This window comes from Cynoglossus semilaevis, chromosome 13 (assembly GCF_000523025.1).
Source record: "Cynoglossus semilaevis isolate Cse_v1.0 chromosome 13, Cse_v1.0, whole genome shotgun sequence".
NCBI lineage: Eukaryota > Metazoa > Chordata > Actinopteri > Pleuronectiformes > Cynoglossidae > Cynoglossus > Cynoglossus semilaevis.
The window spans coordinates 11,350,480-11,368,863 of record NC_024319.1 but is presented as its reverse complement, the minus strand read 5'-3'; the positions used below and the strand labels follow the sequence as shown (position 1 = coordinate 11,368,863).

Below are 18,384 nucleotides of genomic sequence, written 5' to 3'. Positions count from 1 at the left end.
AGATGAGATCATCTTCTAAGCAGGAGCTGTTCCCCCCATTCTCACCTTCTTCCATCAGCTGTTGTTTTTATTGTAGTGGCTGCTTAGTTGTTGTGTTGCAGTACTTTTTTTTCTTTTTACATCTGCAGAGTGTTTGTGTGGCTCTACAGTTCCATTACGTCAGGCTGTCCTCCATTAGCATAGAAGCTGTTTGTCACCTAAGTTAGACTTCCAACCCAAATGCAAGCTAATTTAATTTGCTGACTTAAATAAGGTGGGGATCCTTTCTGTTACTAGTCAGTCACACATCATTTCCTTTCTAATTCTTTTCTAATATAATTTTAGGGGTGTACAAATAAAACATGAAAGAAATCAATACAATATGATTTCTAGTTTCCTTGAACTAACATTCAAGTTCTAATAAATAAAACGTGTTACAGTTTAAAGATGGAAAATCTTGAAACAGTTTACAAAGGTTGAATTTGAAGTTGAAATGTATCAAATCTAAACAACTATTTTAGCTCTGTGGTTTCTTTTAAAATATACAAACGTTAATCAAACATTTATACAAAAAAGAAAAAAGGTAAAAAAAAAGTGTGTACATTTTTGGGAAGGAAGAAGAAATAAATCTCCAAGAACTGATTACTGATCCTGAACCAGTCTTTGGAAATGACTGTTCTACAGGAAATAAAGACTGACATGAAAACACGAGTGTTATTTCATTTAGGGCTCCGTTACCTGATTAAAACCGTGTGGATTTATAAGCATGAAACTTGAAGTTGCCAAAACAATTCAATGATTCCACGTGTGTGTGAGCTGTGGAGTGTAGTCAAGACTGTTATCTCTGTTCAAACCCATTTATCAGAACTAGGATCCAGGTCGGCTTTCACCCTGAGTAGTTATGGTTTGCGAGTTGATAGCTTCTTTGTATTGGCTTTTTTCTTCATGAGTGCTTACATCTACACACACACACACACATCTACACACTCACACACGCACTAACTAGTGTCTGTTTTCCCTCACAGAGGTTCATCAGGTCCAAGTCTCTGACTATCAGACAGGAACACTCCCTAGTCTTTCCTAATAGATGTTAAAGCTTTTACTCTCTGTGCTGCTTTCAGGGTCATGTTCTGTTTTGCTTGGACCTGTCACCCTGCATTTAGCCTGACTCAGGTGTTTGTACAGGTCGCGTTTTTGTTTTTTATGTGATTAAAAGTAAAGTAAGTGATACAGTCTTAATTAACAGTCTTGCCTGGAAAACAATGTGCAATCCTGAGAGAAGAGTTAGATTAAATTATCTTTAGCAACTTTACAGACACTGTTATTATTATTATTATTATTATTATTATTATTATTATTATTATTATTATTATTATTATTATTATTATTATTATTATTATTATTATTATTATTATTATTATTATTATTATTATTATTATTATTATTATTATTATTATTATTATTATTACCAGAAGCATTGTATTGTGTGCTGTTCACTAATCTCTACCATTTTTTGTACCTCTATGGATGTATTTGATGGCAGCCAAATTTTCTAAATGACATTGGAGCATTTTTGTATTGAACCATAATCTAGAGGTCATTCCAAACACTTGGGAAACCAACTTTTCCCATGCACAAAGCTCTGTTGCCCAACAGCTCAGTGTTTCCCCCTTTCCAGCACAACAGTTTGGAAAATATTCCTAACATGCTTCCCCTCCTCTCACACTACGTTGGCTGAGGGAGTTCTTTTATACACTCCCTGATTCTTTCAGCACACAGGAGTCAGCTGCCAGAGCCCCTGGAGTTAGAAGTTAGGCCCTCTGTTATGTGTGTATCCGAGGGTCAGTTAGCACTGGGGACAGAACTGACACATATTTGGCTTTTTGACCAGACTGTTTCTAAATATGCTCAAGGAAAGGCAGTTAGAGCTCTATTTTTACTGGGTTTGTCTGTGTTTAGCCATGCTGATGGTGGTGCTGTGCTGATGTAATTTTGACCTTTGGTTCAGATTCAAGTTTCACTAGTTTATAAATCACTTAAATTACATTCTTAACATTCTCTGTCTGCAAAAAAAATCTATCCTAATTACAGTCTGATAGTCTCAAAATATAACACAGAAATGTAGGATATGCAGTGAGTCTGGAGTAGATTACTGTTACAACCATCATATAATTCAACTTGTCTGATCAAATGTTATTGGTTTATGAACAAATATAATAGTTAAATGAATAGCTGGACTACTGCGTGGCAACCCCCTCATGAAGGGGCCAGTCTGAAGTACTTCTTAGTACCTGACTTCTACTGACTTGACTACAGTGTGAAATACTGTACACAACTCTCCTCCTACAGGCTAGTGCCCATTACCAAGGTTTTCATTTCCCTTTGTTAGATCACTGACACCACTTTCCATGTGTGTACCTCCAGTGAGACCACCGGAGCAACAGATTAGCTCTATATCACTGTTTCACAGGTATAAAGACACACTGTGTGAGAGCAGTAGCCTTGTCTTTGTCTCGCCTGACTCGGGCAGCTAATCTGCCTTGGGGAGACTAAACACTCCGACACCAGCCTCTGTACCTGGGGCCATAGGCCAAGCACCATTAAGTGTCAAAAACAGCGAGGGTCTCACTAATCTCTGGATGGAGCAGACACAAGATGGAGAGTTGGAGAAAGAAACACATTCACATCATCAGGAGATTAGTGGACATGCTTTACCTTCTAAGGGTCTTGTTCTCCACTGAGTGCACACAGTGGTCAAGTCTGTCTCCGTCTCACAGAGCTTGTTTTTTTTTTTTTTGCCATAACTGTGGCCTGTCTACTTTGTTTGGCAGCTGAATGTGCTCTGTTGTGATAAATAATATTGTTTGTCCCTGAAAAATGATCCTAAATATTGGCTTAAAATAATTAGTGTGGTTAAGGGCATTTCCAGTGCTGCCATGAGCTCTGTGGCTCGCTGTTGAGAGGTAGCTAAAATAAACTTGCAATGACTCCCTTTAGCCCTCGTTCAAGGGACTCTCAGGGTAAATGACAGGAGCCAATTCATCTTGCTGATGGAGATAAATGTTCACTCGTGTCACATTAATGGATTCCTGGTTTGGGGTCAGAGGTTAGCACCTTGGTTCTTCTACAGCTTTCTGTAAGGAGCTGGAAAACATAAGATGTACACATTCTTCAACTCCCCGGAGGAGGGTTTGGGTGAAGTCCAGATGCTTGATTTTTCTTCCATGACTCCTATAGACATTTTTTCAGCTCCAACTGCCTCAGTTCCTATGATAAGATCTGTAATTACATACTGTAAACAATCAGAGTAATGTTTAAATCCCCAGCACAAAGTTTAAAATTCACAAGATGCAATTTTACCCTCATTGAATTAGTCTAATGTTTTTTTTTTCATTCCTCCAACTGTATAAAGATGTTTTAGGCAAGGGTAAAGTTCATTAATAATAAATTCAAATTTTATGTGGTACAAACATAGCTTTTTCCTACATCACAAACTCACTGACATGTTAGCCTAAGCCTAACTTGTTGACTTTAAATAGTCAGGTGTAGTGGTTGTTTCCAAAGTCAGTGAGGCTAAGCATGCTTGAACCAATACATTTTAATTTTATGTTTTTGTAGTACAACAAAGTCTGATCCAACTTCAGAATTTTAAGAATTCCGCCAAGGCCTGTTTTTTTTTTTACCGATTGAGAGATCAAATATTTAGACTAATGAGCATTCACAGCATCAAGTACTTCCTTTGTCTTCTGGAACATTAATCAGTACATGCTTCCTAAACAGTGATTACTGGCCATAAACACAAAGTTGCTGCTTAGTCAACATCACTCTTGTCCAGAGTGATTTTATCCCTGGTTATGACTGATTGCCTGACTTCTGCTGATGTATTTGTTTACTCTATTGGTCGACCACAAGAGGAGCCCAGAATAAATTTACTTGAGCGAGAATATTGTCATGTATAAGTGGGGAGAGATGAACGGTGACCTCATGAGGAATGTGGCAAACATTTGGGATTAATTTAACCCCTGGCCTTCAAAACCTGTAACAATACAGAGCTCACATCTGAGGATGTGCCTGGGCCAGTGAAAACAAAGACACTTCAGGACACGTGAGACTGTAACTTCAGCTTTCCTGCAGTGTAATGCCCCAAATAATTCTAACCCACGGTCAGGATTGGCTGTGTACACATGGAAAGTAATCAAAATATGTTTCCAATAAATGTCTACTCGACCAAGACTATACCTGGACAAGTTGTCTGTTGTCTACCAGAGATCCCTGCTTATTTAAATATCCATGACTTTCCGTGACTGAGAGTGAAGTGGAGAAGCATTCCCAGAGAGCCAGGTGCTTAAATTTGGGTTTTTTTTTTCCCAGAGAGCCAGGTGCTTAAATTTGTTTTTTTTTTTCCCCATTGTGTTTCTAAGAAACGGGCACAGAATCATCTCAAATATATTTAGTTAGGATTTTGGTCAGCCTAAAAGGCTGTGAGCCTACAGCCTGCGTGGCAGCCTCTCTGTTTCTGTGCTGCCACTCCCTTCAGATGTTTTGGACTTTTCAGTTCTTTACTTGTCAAGTTCAGACTTCATCACCTGACATCCCTTCACCTAAGTTTAGATGTTAAAATCTGGAACCTGTAGAGTTATAAACAAGGTCACGCCAGATGTGGCGCTGTGACAACAGGCTGACACTGTTTAACTTCTTTAGCACCAAAGCAGATACACTTGCACGGCTGCTAAAGATTAGCCTACCAATGCCTTTGAACATCTCCATGGGTTACTGGACCCCGCATTGAAACTCATAAAGGCCTATCAGATTCCTTCTGTCACTTCTCACCCTGTCAACACAGCCCATTAGATTTTCACCCATCACGCCCAGAGATAATTGTCTTCCTTTCACTTTTGTGATCTGAGTGTAAGTCTGAGTCTGCTGAATGAGGCATTAATACGGCTTCTCATCCTCTCCAGAAACTAAATTATAGAGCACAGAACTTTTTGGATGCTCTCTCCACACCATTTAAACACCACTGGTCACATTCTGGCTCTGTCGTAGTACTATTACACCAGGCCACAATGGAAAATAGGACAGACTGATCATCCCCATGAATCTTATCTCAATCTCTCAGTGAATTGGACCCAGTGTGTTTTTTAAGCTTTAAAGAAAAACTCTGAGGTGTCTTAGCAACACACAGCAAAAAAATCATTCAGCACATGTCTAGTAGATCAGCAGCTAGAGTAAATAACTTCTAATAGCTTTAAAGGGAATTTCACAGTGCATTAGAAACAAGATTGACGTAAAAAAAAAAATTATTGCATTTCCTGAGGGAAAGTGCATAATAATTTGATTGTTTTCCCTCACTCAACTTCTTATATTTGAATTTTTTATGGTATGATTCTTTAATGACAATACATTTTTAGTAACTGGTCATTCCAAAAATCTATAAAACACTGCCCAAGGTCAGAGACAATAAAACTTCATAAATTGTTTAACAGAGACCCTTAAAATTTAACAGTCAGGGATATCAATTTGTCCTTGTTGCAATAAATTTGGTGAATGAGAAAAGACATATTTTGTGACCATCCTAAATTATTTGTCTGTTAATTATCCTGTACTTTCAACATCTTAACCAGAATTTATATCATCAGGCACAAATCTTGAAAGTGTTGCCTTTAAACCTATCAGAAGTTTCATATATTATGTCATAGTCTTGAGCTTTCAATGTTGGGAGGATTTTGTGACACTGATGTGGGAAGTGTCAAAACAAGTCCAAATACGTTTCAGGCTTAATGACATTTATTTGTCAATATTACAATACAATACACAATATTTTTTATTCCTTTGTAGATTCTGCCTAAACTCCATTCTCATTTGTTTTCTTTTTTTTTTTTGTGCTTAAAGTGCAGTAAGGATAAAGACATCGAAGATAAATCAATTTAATTTTGGTATTCTTTGCCTTGGTAATATAAATGTAATTTTGGAGTTTGGGAGTAAAAGCACCAAAAAAATGTTGCATCAAATTTGAGTGAATGTACAGTGTTCAGAGCCCCTGAGTCACAGCTGGCCTCTCACTGCTGCCTGTAGCCCTGCTGTTTTATTTCATTTATCTGATATTGCCTCTGCTTTAAACTTTTGTACAATAATAGTTTTTTTATGTTTTTAAAGAATTATAACTGCTTCAAAACTTTTATGATACACTTCATCTGTTAGCTCTCAAATATGCCCGTATTGCTTGGCGACATTGTATTTAGTAGAGTTTCGTTTTTCTTTCTTCGATACACTGACTGCCAGCACCAGTGCAGAGCTCTTTTGCACCAATGGCCTTCTGAGTTTTGTTCCCATGTGGCTTGTAGGGACCAAGTCATGGATATGAATGTTTATACAGGAGGTAACCAGAGTTCTTCATAACGTCAGGGATGAGTTCTGACCATGTGTGGGCAGGATATGACCACTAATGGGATATTTCAGGCAATTGTAGGATGGCCTCATTCATTGACCTGGTTTCCAGTTGTCTTTTCCACACACAGCTACTGTAATAGGAGATTAGAAATGAGTGGTGCTATGGCCACTGAAAATGAAAGCTAAAACATTAGCTTTGGACAAGCTAGTTTCCAGATGTGTCAACCACACACAGCTACTAAAATTGTGTTTGAAACTTCATGGTGCTACAGTAACTAAAGATAGAAGTCATTAATAAACTGACATTTGGCAAGAATTTAATGTTTCCTCCTTGGAAAAAAACCCCAAAAAGTTTAATTCTACTGAGAGAAGCGCTGGTATATTAGAAAACGGTTATAAAGCTTTAGCTTTGCATTTACTAACTGTGGGCAGCATGTGTGTGTTACATTCCCTCAGACAGTAGACTTTAACGTTCCTACTAAAATACCTCCATTAAGCTCTGTGTCTTGCTGGGATTCAAACCCATTATCATTTTATTGCCTGAAGGTTTTATGCGGTTGAATTTTTGCAAAATGATATTTTTGGCCACATGTAGCGCTAGTTCAGGGTTGCAAAATAACCGCACTGCAGTTTAGAAATCTTTTGATGCTGCCTGGACACAATGAATGAGAATTGTTGTATTAAATGCATTTTTAATTGAATGACTCCAACCTGGTTAAAATGAAACGCAGAGTTTGTCACGGGTGAGGACACCAAATCTTACATATATATAGACTGGATTAAGGAGGATTTCTGGTTCCTGGATTTACTTATTCTAAATAGGAACCTTTTATCTACAATTTAAAGGCTTTCATAAAGGCCTTAATTGGCAAAAATCATTGCAAAGATATGTTTTTTTTTAAGTGAAATTTGGTAAGAAATAGTAATCTCCTGTTTCTTATTGCAGTTATAGGGCTGTTGTACACATCAATAGTAATCTCCTGTTTCTTATTGCAGGTTGTACACATTATGTAGGAGGACAAGATGTCAGACACTTTACAACCTGATAAATGTATGAAACCGGGTGAGCTCATGTTGACACGGGCGACTCCTTGACTGATAACGACAAACTCAACAATTCAAGCATTAATCATCCAAAGACAGCTCTTTTATAGGTTTGTCAACAGTGTCAGAGCCACAGTATCAGATGCTGATGCCTCTTAACTGCTCTGATGTCTGCTGAGTTAAAGCATGTGCTGAGAATGCCCTAAAAGCACATTTCCCTTTGTTTTGACAGACCATGAGCTGTAATCCTGGCCCTATGGTCAGAAACTGACAGTTTAAACTACGGGGCCTCGGGACTCAAAGGCTTTATTAGCTATAGAATTAATCCTAATATAAACACTTCTCACAGCCGTTATAGACTGTACCGTAAATAGTACGTCAAGTACATTTAAAAATTCCTTACGTAATACTCTTTGTGTAGTGAGTGTTGTTTATTTTATGGACTAATTTATTGGAATGATTCAGGCCTGTAAAATGCAGGAGTGTCCTCTCCCATTGGATTCTGGTTGGTGGGAGTGCATACACATGAGTGTTTCCCATGACCTGTTCTGAGTTAATGTCTATTTAAAAGAGAATTGTATGAGAATTTGTGATGTGAAGATACCAGATTACACCACATTAAAACTAATGGTGTAAATCACAAATGGTTACCAGTGCACTTTACCAACATGTGGAAAATTTGCAACAGGTCCACAAGAACCTGTACAATTTCTAGCCCCAGTTCTAACCACACTAGACACAGATGTTGACTTGATACAAACAGAAGAAACAAAATCTGCCTTTAGAATTGATCCTTTTTTAGTTTAACGGACCTGGTAATATTACAGACATGAACAAATGTCTATCATAAACTGAGTATATTCTTCAGTCATAATAAGTGGTGAGAACATAGACATGTATCTTATGGAAAGTGCTTTAGCTCATTCTACACAACGATGACCTTATTGGTAATCACATGACGAGAAAAAAAGACAGAGATAAATATGAGACAATGACCTAATTATTTTAGATGATGTCATTTTGAAATGTTTCTATTTTTATTGTCATGTGTTCAACAGCCCTGACTCTGACCTTTGGACTTGACCCCATTTGACTTCTTCTACCTTTGTTGACCTGTTTCATTACTTGACGTGACCTCTCCTGCACCCTGCACAACACTGGTATTTAAAGTATGACATCAACAGTGAAAAGGTCGCACTGGGCTTTAGGTGTTAAATCCTTTAAGTAAAATCCACTGTATTCCTTTTCTCCAGTTTCTCTCTGTATTCTATGCCTTCACTTTCAGCTAATACTATTTAAAAACATAAGGTTTTCAACTTCTCACTTAATGTTTATACATCACATCATATATCTTTAGCCATGGCTCATGATGAATGCTCCTAAATTATTCCTCCATCTGTTTTGGAGCAAATGACTACTAATGCCAAATCCATACATTCCTGAAAGTGTCCAAAAGAATAGAATGTGTAATAAATCATTTCTCAATATCAATAATTTAGTGCTGTTTTGAATGCAGTAATCCAAGAAATTCTGTTTATTTTTTTTTCAATCAATTCACATTTAATGTATGTGTAACTTTTGTATAACTTTCATTTAGGTTCTTAAGATTTGATGATAATATTGATGAAATATTTAAAGACTGCTTGTGCTCTATTATGATGAATCAGTTTCCAGAAACATACATACAACAATGTATGTAAAACATAGTTCACACTATATAACAGTTAGCCAGACCATAATTAAATTATTGATCTTGATTGATTTGATTAGAAATTATCTAAAATGTCCTTGAAAACAAAGAAAAAGAAAAACCAAACCCTGAAGCTTTTATACGTGACTGTCCACATTAATGCCTCTGGACTCTAACAAGAGAAATAACAAAAATCCCTGTTGCACATGGCTGAGTCTCATCTAATAACCATATGGGTTCATCAAGTCTGCCTCTCTGATCCATTTAGCAGGACCTTATTTCTGGAATGGAGCTTGTCCCGCTGCTCAGTACCCATAAGTTACATAAGGTTGGCTGAGAATCACACTGGCCTCACAGCAGTTGTCTAAACACTTGACTGCCTTTCTGTAAAACCAAGCAGCGACAACAGGGAATAGTCTTTGAAAGGCCATAACATCACACTGGCTGGTTGCTACTTTCATCACCTATAAGTTGATGGTTCATGTATTTCACAGTTTTGCCTCAAAGGTGATGAAAAGAGGGTCAGTTTTACTCAGTTGTCCATTTTGGCATCACCTTCTCTGGAGTTGTTTGTTCTGTTTTTTCTCATTCTGGAATCTTCATAAGGGAAGATTAGTTGTTTTGAGGTCCTCTCCTGTGTAAAGAGGGGTTGATTCAGGCAACATGTTGGATATTTGCAATGGAATCTTAAAACTGAATGTGGCATAAAGGGTGGGAGGCGGAAGAAGAGAAGACTCTATTGTCCTGAAGAGTTGTACTCTATACTCTGTGGGTGGAGAAGGAAAGAGAACAGAGTTTCTGTTTGTCACTTTTATTTACAGATAAAAACACACTGGAATAGAATATTTTTGATGGATTTTGATGACAGATTTCTAAATGTAACCCATGTAAAAGACAGTTTCTTGAGATGTGCCAACTAGACATAGTGAAGAGCTGTTATAGAGTATCTGAATCAGCATGTTTTTTGTGTGCAAGGAGTACTTGAATGAAGTATTGAGCCCACTACTGTTACTAATATTGGCATATACCTTTTTTCACGCATTCAAATTTCAAATTATTATTTGTCGTTTTAATCAAATGATTTATGCTCTCAGACAAAAGCTTGCACGTTGACTATCAATAAAAATACATAGTGGTGTCTTTAAGTTCATGTTGCACAGCACTTGTATCATATTTTGAGCATGTTGGCAGTTGTTAAACATAATGATAAACTGTGCCCACTTATTTCTCTTTCTCAAATCCATTGTTCTAGAACTGATAATACACAGTGACCTCAACTGAATTCTTTTTTTTTTTTTGCATTAAAACTGCTCGATTTTAATTTTAAGAACACTTTTCTCCAGAGCATTGCTTCACATTTCTTTACCAGTCATTTTTTCCACTGCCATTACTTATTTTTGAAAAGGACACTTTTGCATGAGGTCAGGCTGTGGCATGGGTGTGGATATTGATTGGCACTGCCAGACCAACTCTTTTTTTTTTCTCCATTATTGCTTCAGTCAGTTGTTTGGCTGATTCCTTCATAAGAGTGTTATTTCTAGTGCTTTACTGTTACTCTGGAAAACCAGTATGAAAACAGGAGTTAGCGTGTTAGCTCTGTTGATTTTCTGTTTGATCCAACCTGGCAATTTTTTGTTAGTGAAGTTAAATTTAAGTACAGAAATTGTAATAAATTGTACTTTGTCATGAAACATGCTCAAATCTACTATTATTAAATACCACTCAAGCAAGGACAAGAAAGCTGAAACTATCCCCATTGGTTAAATACTATGCTGTCAATTCCCTTCTACAGCTTGTGGTCAGATACCACATCCAGTCTCTTAAACTTTCCCTTGTCTCCTTGTACCTCTACTGTATTTCTGTGCAGTTTTTGCAGCAGGCCGACACAGTAGGTCCATGATGTTTTTAAACAGTATAAAGTTCAGTATTATTGTTTATTGCTACTTCAAACAAAATCCAAATCACATTGTGACATTGTTTACCCTGGTGGAGGCCATGGCCTCAATGTTTAATTTATTTAGACATTTACCAAGACCGGACAGTGGACACTGACCACTTATGGTAGTCTTTAGTCATATTGTTTGTCTCTGCTCGTAGTGCTCAGCGACGAGCATCTAATAACAGCATCAATAATTGTCCTGTTATTGGGAGAAGATACCAGTGCTCCTACAGAAGATTAATCAGATGGTTAGGATTAGTATCATGGTAGGTGTGAACATAAACAACCAGCAGAAACTCACTTTGGCCTTTGTTTATTTGTTCAACTAATTTTTTGAAGACAAAATCATGGACTGCTAAGTATTCACACTTTGTCTAAATGAGCCATTTCCAAATGGCTGTTGTTATAACCAGTTTTGAAATCAGTGACCAACAGATTTTCGATAATAGATATTACTACAACAAAGACTGTGGTTTATTATTGTTGTTTTTTTTTTGACCGTATGAACCCAGATGAGGTGGAATAATGAAACTATACATATTAATCTCTTGGTATTGGCATTTGTCAGTGTTTTGCTTCCATTGAACCTCCAAGACCAGTAAAATTATATGACATAACTCCCAGCATCTGGTCTGGCAGTGGAAACCAGTGTGTTCATTTTGGACTGATGATCTTGTTTGATCCTGGTTTTTTAAGCCATGAATCTCCACTGGAGAGTTCTTTACTCCAAAATGTGCTTATTTCGCTGCCAAAGGCAGTGTGTACTTTGGCCTTCTCTCTAATTTTATTTACCATGGTTTAGTTGTCATGCTGTAGCCACGGTGAGATGTTTTTTTTTTTTTCTGGGTTTAGACCAGCCAATTTCCTGCATTTAAAAAAAAAAATCTTTGAAGAACAGGTGTTGAGCCGGTCTTCATTAGTGGCAGCTCAGTGAGAAATAATCAATATAATGTGATAGTAAATGAAATCTGGGACTAATGTTTGTTTGAGTGGAACTACAACAACAAAGGTGGATGAGTAGAAAATGAAAGGACAGTCTTTACATGATTATAATGTTCATAAAAAATACAATACATTTAGGACCAGTCTGACAGTACAGAAGTGGTAGTTAGTATTTCCTTCTATACAACAGTATAAACATCCGGGTCTTTGAGCAGTAGAAAGTACCAGCCGTTCTAAAATGATTTAATCCAAACCAGTGTTCATTTTGTGGCAGTGGCTACCAATAAATCAAAGAATGGTGGACGTGGATAGATTTACAGTACATTGCGATACAATGTGGCCAAAAAATGCCTCAGACCACCATCGAATGTGGTTCACTCATTCAGAGGGTAAACGTGCATACAACCACTGATCATATGTAAACAGTGGACGTAGACATACTGTATGGTTAAGACTGTCTAGTCTTTTACAAATATAAAATAAAAGTTTTTTTGCCACACAGTGTTCCTGGTTGTCTATTTTTACACTGTTATGTCATCTTTTTTGCAACTAGAATCTGCTTTTTCTTTCTATTTGACACCAAATGTCCATTTCTTATTAAAGTCTATGGTCACATCGCAATATACACCGCTCAACTTGTAATTTCCACTGCAGATTTTAATGTCGTGCCTGAACAAAGAGAAAACCTTTTGACAAGGAAACAATAACCCATATTTGAAACTAAAATGAATCAAGTTTAATACATAGGCTGGCTTCAGTTGTAGTTCCAAGACACAGATGTACTCTCTTAGATGCCCCTCCCCCTGAAGTATTTCAGTTGGAAGTAAGTGCTTGTCCTTGTGTAGGATTACATTAGCTTACATCACACCGTTGCTTAATGTGTCCTACTATGTGTGACCTTTAGTATATAAATGCTGACATGCCACCACCTGAGAGATGAGCTGCCTTCCTGGCTGAGTCTCACTTATGTCGTACTACTTAAGTCATACTAATGCTTTTATTTTTACTAAGACTTATATAGTAATCTAGTTATAATTTTAAACACAGAGTTAATTAAAGAAAAACAGGTGTTAACCATGTTTGGTTGTCAATTGTCTGAGACATTTTCATAGTTGAATTTTCTTTATCTGAAATAACTCTCCTGGACTTAGGGTTTGCCTTCTGGTAATGTTTTTCTATTTTTACTGTGCAATTACACGTGGTCAAGGTGTATTTACTCTTTGCAATTAAGATCCCTGTGCTAATGTCTGCCATGAACCCAGATTGTGAGTGTTTGTTACCACTATTGTGAACTATATTTATCTTAGTTTACACACTGCATAGTTTTCTGGACAGTGGTTGCTGGTGTGAGACCCAGGGTTGACCAGTTCCCACACTACAGTTGATCACTATAGCACGTGATTACATTTATACAAAGCCAAGGTAAATTTAGAAAACAGAGGCTTTGTCACGTTTGTGATTTTTGATCCGAGTTTCAACTGCTTTAAGTCCATGATGTTGGACCACATAAAGTAAATCACATTTATTTTATTCTATATTTATATTTTTGCATTGTCTTATTGACGTAAGTCATGAGTAAACTGTGTTTTTCAAATATTTTTAGAAACTAACTCCCATCCAAAGGATTTCTATTGACCTAAGGTGTATTTTAGTAGACAATGTTGACATGGTGATACCTAGAAATCCACGTTTTCCTGTGAGTATGAATGGCTCCCACAATGCCTCATGTCATCCTTTGTGTTCTAACTGTAGCTCTACAGTACAGTTGGACAGCAGTCCTTGTAGCTGGGCCAAAGTGACTTTTCAAAGGTATTTAGAAAATGTCCAATTTAGTTGAAAGAGTTCAAGCTACTCACAGTAACAACAGTGGAATTCCATGCACCCAGACACATAGCTCGTCCCTCTGTGCACAATCACAATGGAGTTATTAAACGTAAGAATTGCAGCAAAATAAAATGGACACATGTGTGGAGATTGTAATTTGGTGGATATGAAGCATGATTAGTAAAAGAAATCTGTGACTTTGACAGTCTTCTCTCAGTGATTCGTGGGGTGTAGTCGTGTCAGTTGAACTTTGTGTGCTCTGCCAACTGAGGGCACACAGCGCACTGGAGATTAGGGTCATGCAGTTAGTGTGAAGAATAATGGTTGGTGTTGTTTTGTTTGGACACGGGTCAACGACCGGCCGCTGGCCGCCACAGCTTTACCTTCTGCTGGCCTCCTGCTGCTCTCTGTGGTGCGTTTTGTGTTTGTGCTGCAGCTCACTGGTGGAGCTCTTTAAGGACATCAACCCTCTGGCACAGCAGATCTGCATTCTGTGGAACCTAAATGGAAGTTGAGGTGACTGCTATTCATTGTGGTTGTTTCAGTCACAGTCGTCCTCCACACACATGCTCACAAATAAACACATATTTAAACATCTATAAACATCACTGGACATGTGCAGCCATGATTACCCATTAAACCGTGGTTGAGACTTTTCCTGCACTTGCAGGGGGGTTGTAGCACTTACTGTGACCAGTAGTTGGTGCTGTGGTCCAGGAAGTACTTTGGAACGTTTACATGATACATCTTTGAGCCATAATTCCCTACATTCACCATGCCAAAATTGTCCAGAATTGGCTATATAAAAATAATTATGGGTTACACATTTTTAATTCAAGTCTGTTGGACGATTTTGAAAAATAGGCTTGAATACAAATTGAATTCATAATTGAATACATATTACTATGACTTGTTGATACTTGATGCAATGTGTTCAATTGCAGATTGTTATTTAATTTATGATTAGTAGTTCTTGAGCAATCAGCGGACAGTGACATTGACATTATTTGAGAAGAAATATTTTAAATATTTACACCAGACAGTTTTTATCCTTGTTATTATTAAAAACAGTAGGAGAATTATTTCTCCCATTTCTTCAGATGTTCTACAAGGAGTGTAATGTTTATATCATGGAACTGGTTACTCATCAGTATGTCTTCTGTCTGTTTTCCAAAGCATTATTTAGTTTGTGGTACATTGAGCCACATCCATCATTAACAGAACAGACTTCATTTGTGGTGTTTGATTCAGTAGTGTGGATCACCAAACTAGCTCATTTGTGGTTTCTCAAACTATGTTGCTGAGTGATTGACACCTGAACTCACCAGACATTGGGAATGTTTTTCAAAATGGTAATAGTATTTAAAAAAAAAAAAAAATTGCATTCTCAGTGTGGTACTTTGAAATGCCTACAGGCAGATTTTTAGCTGCATTTAAAGTGATTAAGGATTTTTATATACTAAAATGATACCGTGCATGTTCTGGTTTTGCTTCCATGTCACTTTAACAACCATTAAAGTATCACTGAATGGAATTTTCCTTTTGCCCTCAGGCCCAATCCTAACCTTCAATTAAAGGGAAACTTACTTTTGCTGCAGTTTTCTGACATTTTAGCATTTAAATCACAGCTTATTCAGCTTTAGCTCCTTTTCCCACAGCTTCTGTAGATATTTTCATTTAAAAATCCTGAATCTGAAACCATCAAAAATGATCTGATTTAGCTCAACAGATTTTTGCTAAGGCTGATGTACTTAACAGAATAAGTTAAGCAGTTTCACTGACACTTTTGTAGTTCTTCTGTGGCATACTCAGAAAGGTCAAAGGGCATTAGGGCAACACTCCCCTGAAAGCACAGTGAAGCATCAAAAGAGACTGAAGTAATGTCATTTCTAATCCTGTTACGGTTTTTGAAACCCTAGTGTTGACAGAGGTTAGACATCACGCTCAGTTTGCCTGTCTGTTTTGACCCGTCATATCAGGATTTTGTCCAGTAGTCTATAAAAAGGGTCAACTTTACAGACTCAGACTATTGTTGTTTCTCCCAGGATTGTCTCATGAAATTGTTTCTGGCACTGGTTGTCTGCACAGCAGGACCCTCCACTCTCTACACTCTCTCTCTTCACTCTCCATTGTAAGTTGTCTTGTCCAACTTCTCACAGTCCTTCACTGCTGCGTCGACGTCCCACAGACCCTTTAAGTGATCCTCTAATGGTGTATTTCTAGCGGCACCGTCACACTCTCATGGGCAGATCTGCTTCAATCTGTTGCCAGAGAAATAGTGAGGAGTCTAAAAGGACAGATAGCAGATGTCTGTGGCCTGATGACCTACGTGTGACCTGCACTGGAAGCTCCAGACAGATGTGCTTCTTTCTCTTCTTCTCTTTTTCTGTGATGCAGCTGATTAGTTTGATGTTTGTGGAGGTTCCCAGTCATCGAGGTCATTTTCATCCATAGAGGTCTACAATTAGGGAACTTGATGTTGAACCATATTTAGCCTTAAAAAATGTCCTCAAGGATCTCAAGCAAGCCTGGTTACTTATTTCTAAACTACTAAATAATGAGTTAAATTATTTTTATTCACATCTTTAATCTACTATTTCCATCAGTTAAAAAAAAACAAAAAAGTTTCTGATTTTGTTCTTCCTTCTTGTTTTGTCTGCCAGAAAGTCTTGGCATAGACCCTTTAGTGAGACCCAAAAACCTGTTCAGATCAGATCAGTGTAGACTAATGACTCTTGGGTTGTGGTTTCATCTGATTCAAATATGTGCCAGAACACAGGCTTATTGTTTTTACCATTGTGGTTTTCTTAATTAAAGCAACACCGCTGCAAAAAAAACTTAAATTGACATTTAAATTAAAAAAATTTAAAATCTATCTCTTGCACTTTCTTCGTACTCAACATGAAGTAACCCCTCCATTCCTGAAATGTTCTGACTTTACAGTCCCGTGTTTTATTGTATTTCTGGTCAAACTCTCTTTAGACTCATTTTCCTTCGCTTTACAGCACAGGCGATTCTTGCCAATGTTAGAACAGCAAACCTTTGTACATACAGCTGTGTCAGGCCAGATTCCCTCAGGGGTGGGAACAAAGCCTAAGAGAAGCCCGTTTTCTTTCTTTCTTTTTTTTCACTCAGATTGTGTAGTTTAAATTAGAGGGTATTATGAAATTGCTTCTCAATAATGTAAAAAATGTGTTGTGTTGCCAACCGCAGCCTCAACTGATGCCCTCTTATTTGCACAAACACACACGTGGTTTGTACAGTATTTCAAGAAGCAGAGTTTGACCTGAATATAATGGTTTGTGTGTTGTTTGTTAGCACAATATCAATATACAATATTGATATACAAAAAACAATATAGTTTATTTTTTCTTATTCTGAAGTAGTTATTAGTACGAAGTGGAAATGACTGCTGGCAGTATTTTACACCTTACAAACTACTAAGTCAAAGCATTTTTTAGTGACACTTCCCTACCATTCTCTTCAGTTCTCTGTGTTTATCCATACTTAAAACAATGTTTTTTATTTATGGCTTTTACATTTGCACAGCATCGTTCCCACTTCTCATCAGGGATGGATTCCAGATTATAAACAGAATCGTTGAAACACTAGGTGTTTTAGCTGTTCCTGGCATGTGAACATGGTGTTTCCCCAACACAATAGCCAGAAGGGCTAGAATTATAGCAAAGATGCTACAGATGGAGGCCACACACTGAGCTGATCTCTTTATCCTAGGATTGTCAAGGAGCAAAGAAGGCCATTGGTCTAATAACATAAAGAAACAAAGATTTATTTAGAATGAGGCTGAGTGTAGAAGAAGACTCCAGTGACTCTGAGTTCAGCTTTGAAATCCTATGTTACATCGTTAATCAGTTTTATCTTGGCTCATATTAGGACTGACAGAAACACTGTAGTTCAGCAGCTGCTGAGCTACAACTCGAACTGTTGACTTCAGATGGAAAAAATAAAAAAACAAGGTTTGGCAATGTGTCATCATAGCCTTGAAAGCTGCAATTGCAAGGCTTCATATATATAAAAACTTTCTCTTCATATATCTGTTACAGGGGGCTTTTCATCACTATTCATGATCGTGGCCACGTGGCATCCCTGCTCCAAAATTGGCCAGAAAAAGACATCAAGGTAAAACATTAATCTATAAAATAACTGAAACAACTTCACCTGTTTTTTGGAAAAGCTGGTTCAAAACTCTTTATTTTATCATTGTGATGCTGCTACCCTGTAATCTGTGCATATGTAGAGTATATATGTATATGTATTTAGTACCATTCTGTATAAGTGTACAACATCTATTGTAAGTTGTCATAAAACTCCAGACACGGCAGCAAATATGATAATTTAAGGAAGGACTTATAGGGTGTGACCTAACTTTTATGATCATCACCAAAGAGTCAGTGCATTTACCTCAGTGTATTAACACCAAACAGAAACACTGCCTATTTAAATAATCTCCTGGGTTTGGAACCCTCTAACCTCATGTGGCCCTCGGTCCTTTCTTCCAAAATCCTCAAATTTGTCTTTCCCCTGTATATAAATGAACTATGTGCAAGTCATGAAC

General features: G+C 37.3%; 1 protein-coding gene across 1 annotated transcript in view; it reads left to right on the top strand.

Moving 5' to 3' along the window:
* me1 (malic enzyme 1, NADP(+)-dependent, cytosolic) overlaps positions 1-18,384 on the top strand; it is a 53,987-nt gene that overhangs the window by 20,269 nt on the left and 15,334 nt on the right. Inside the window, exon 4 of the mRNA XM_008323639.3 lies at positions 17,873-17,948. Coding sequence (XP_008321861.1) covers positions 17,873-17,948 — 76 coding nt within the window. The remainder of the gene's footprint in view (positions 1-17,872; positions 17,949-18,384) is intronic.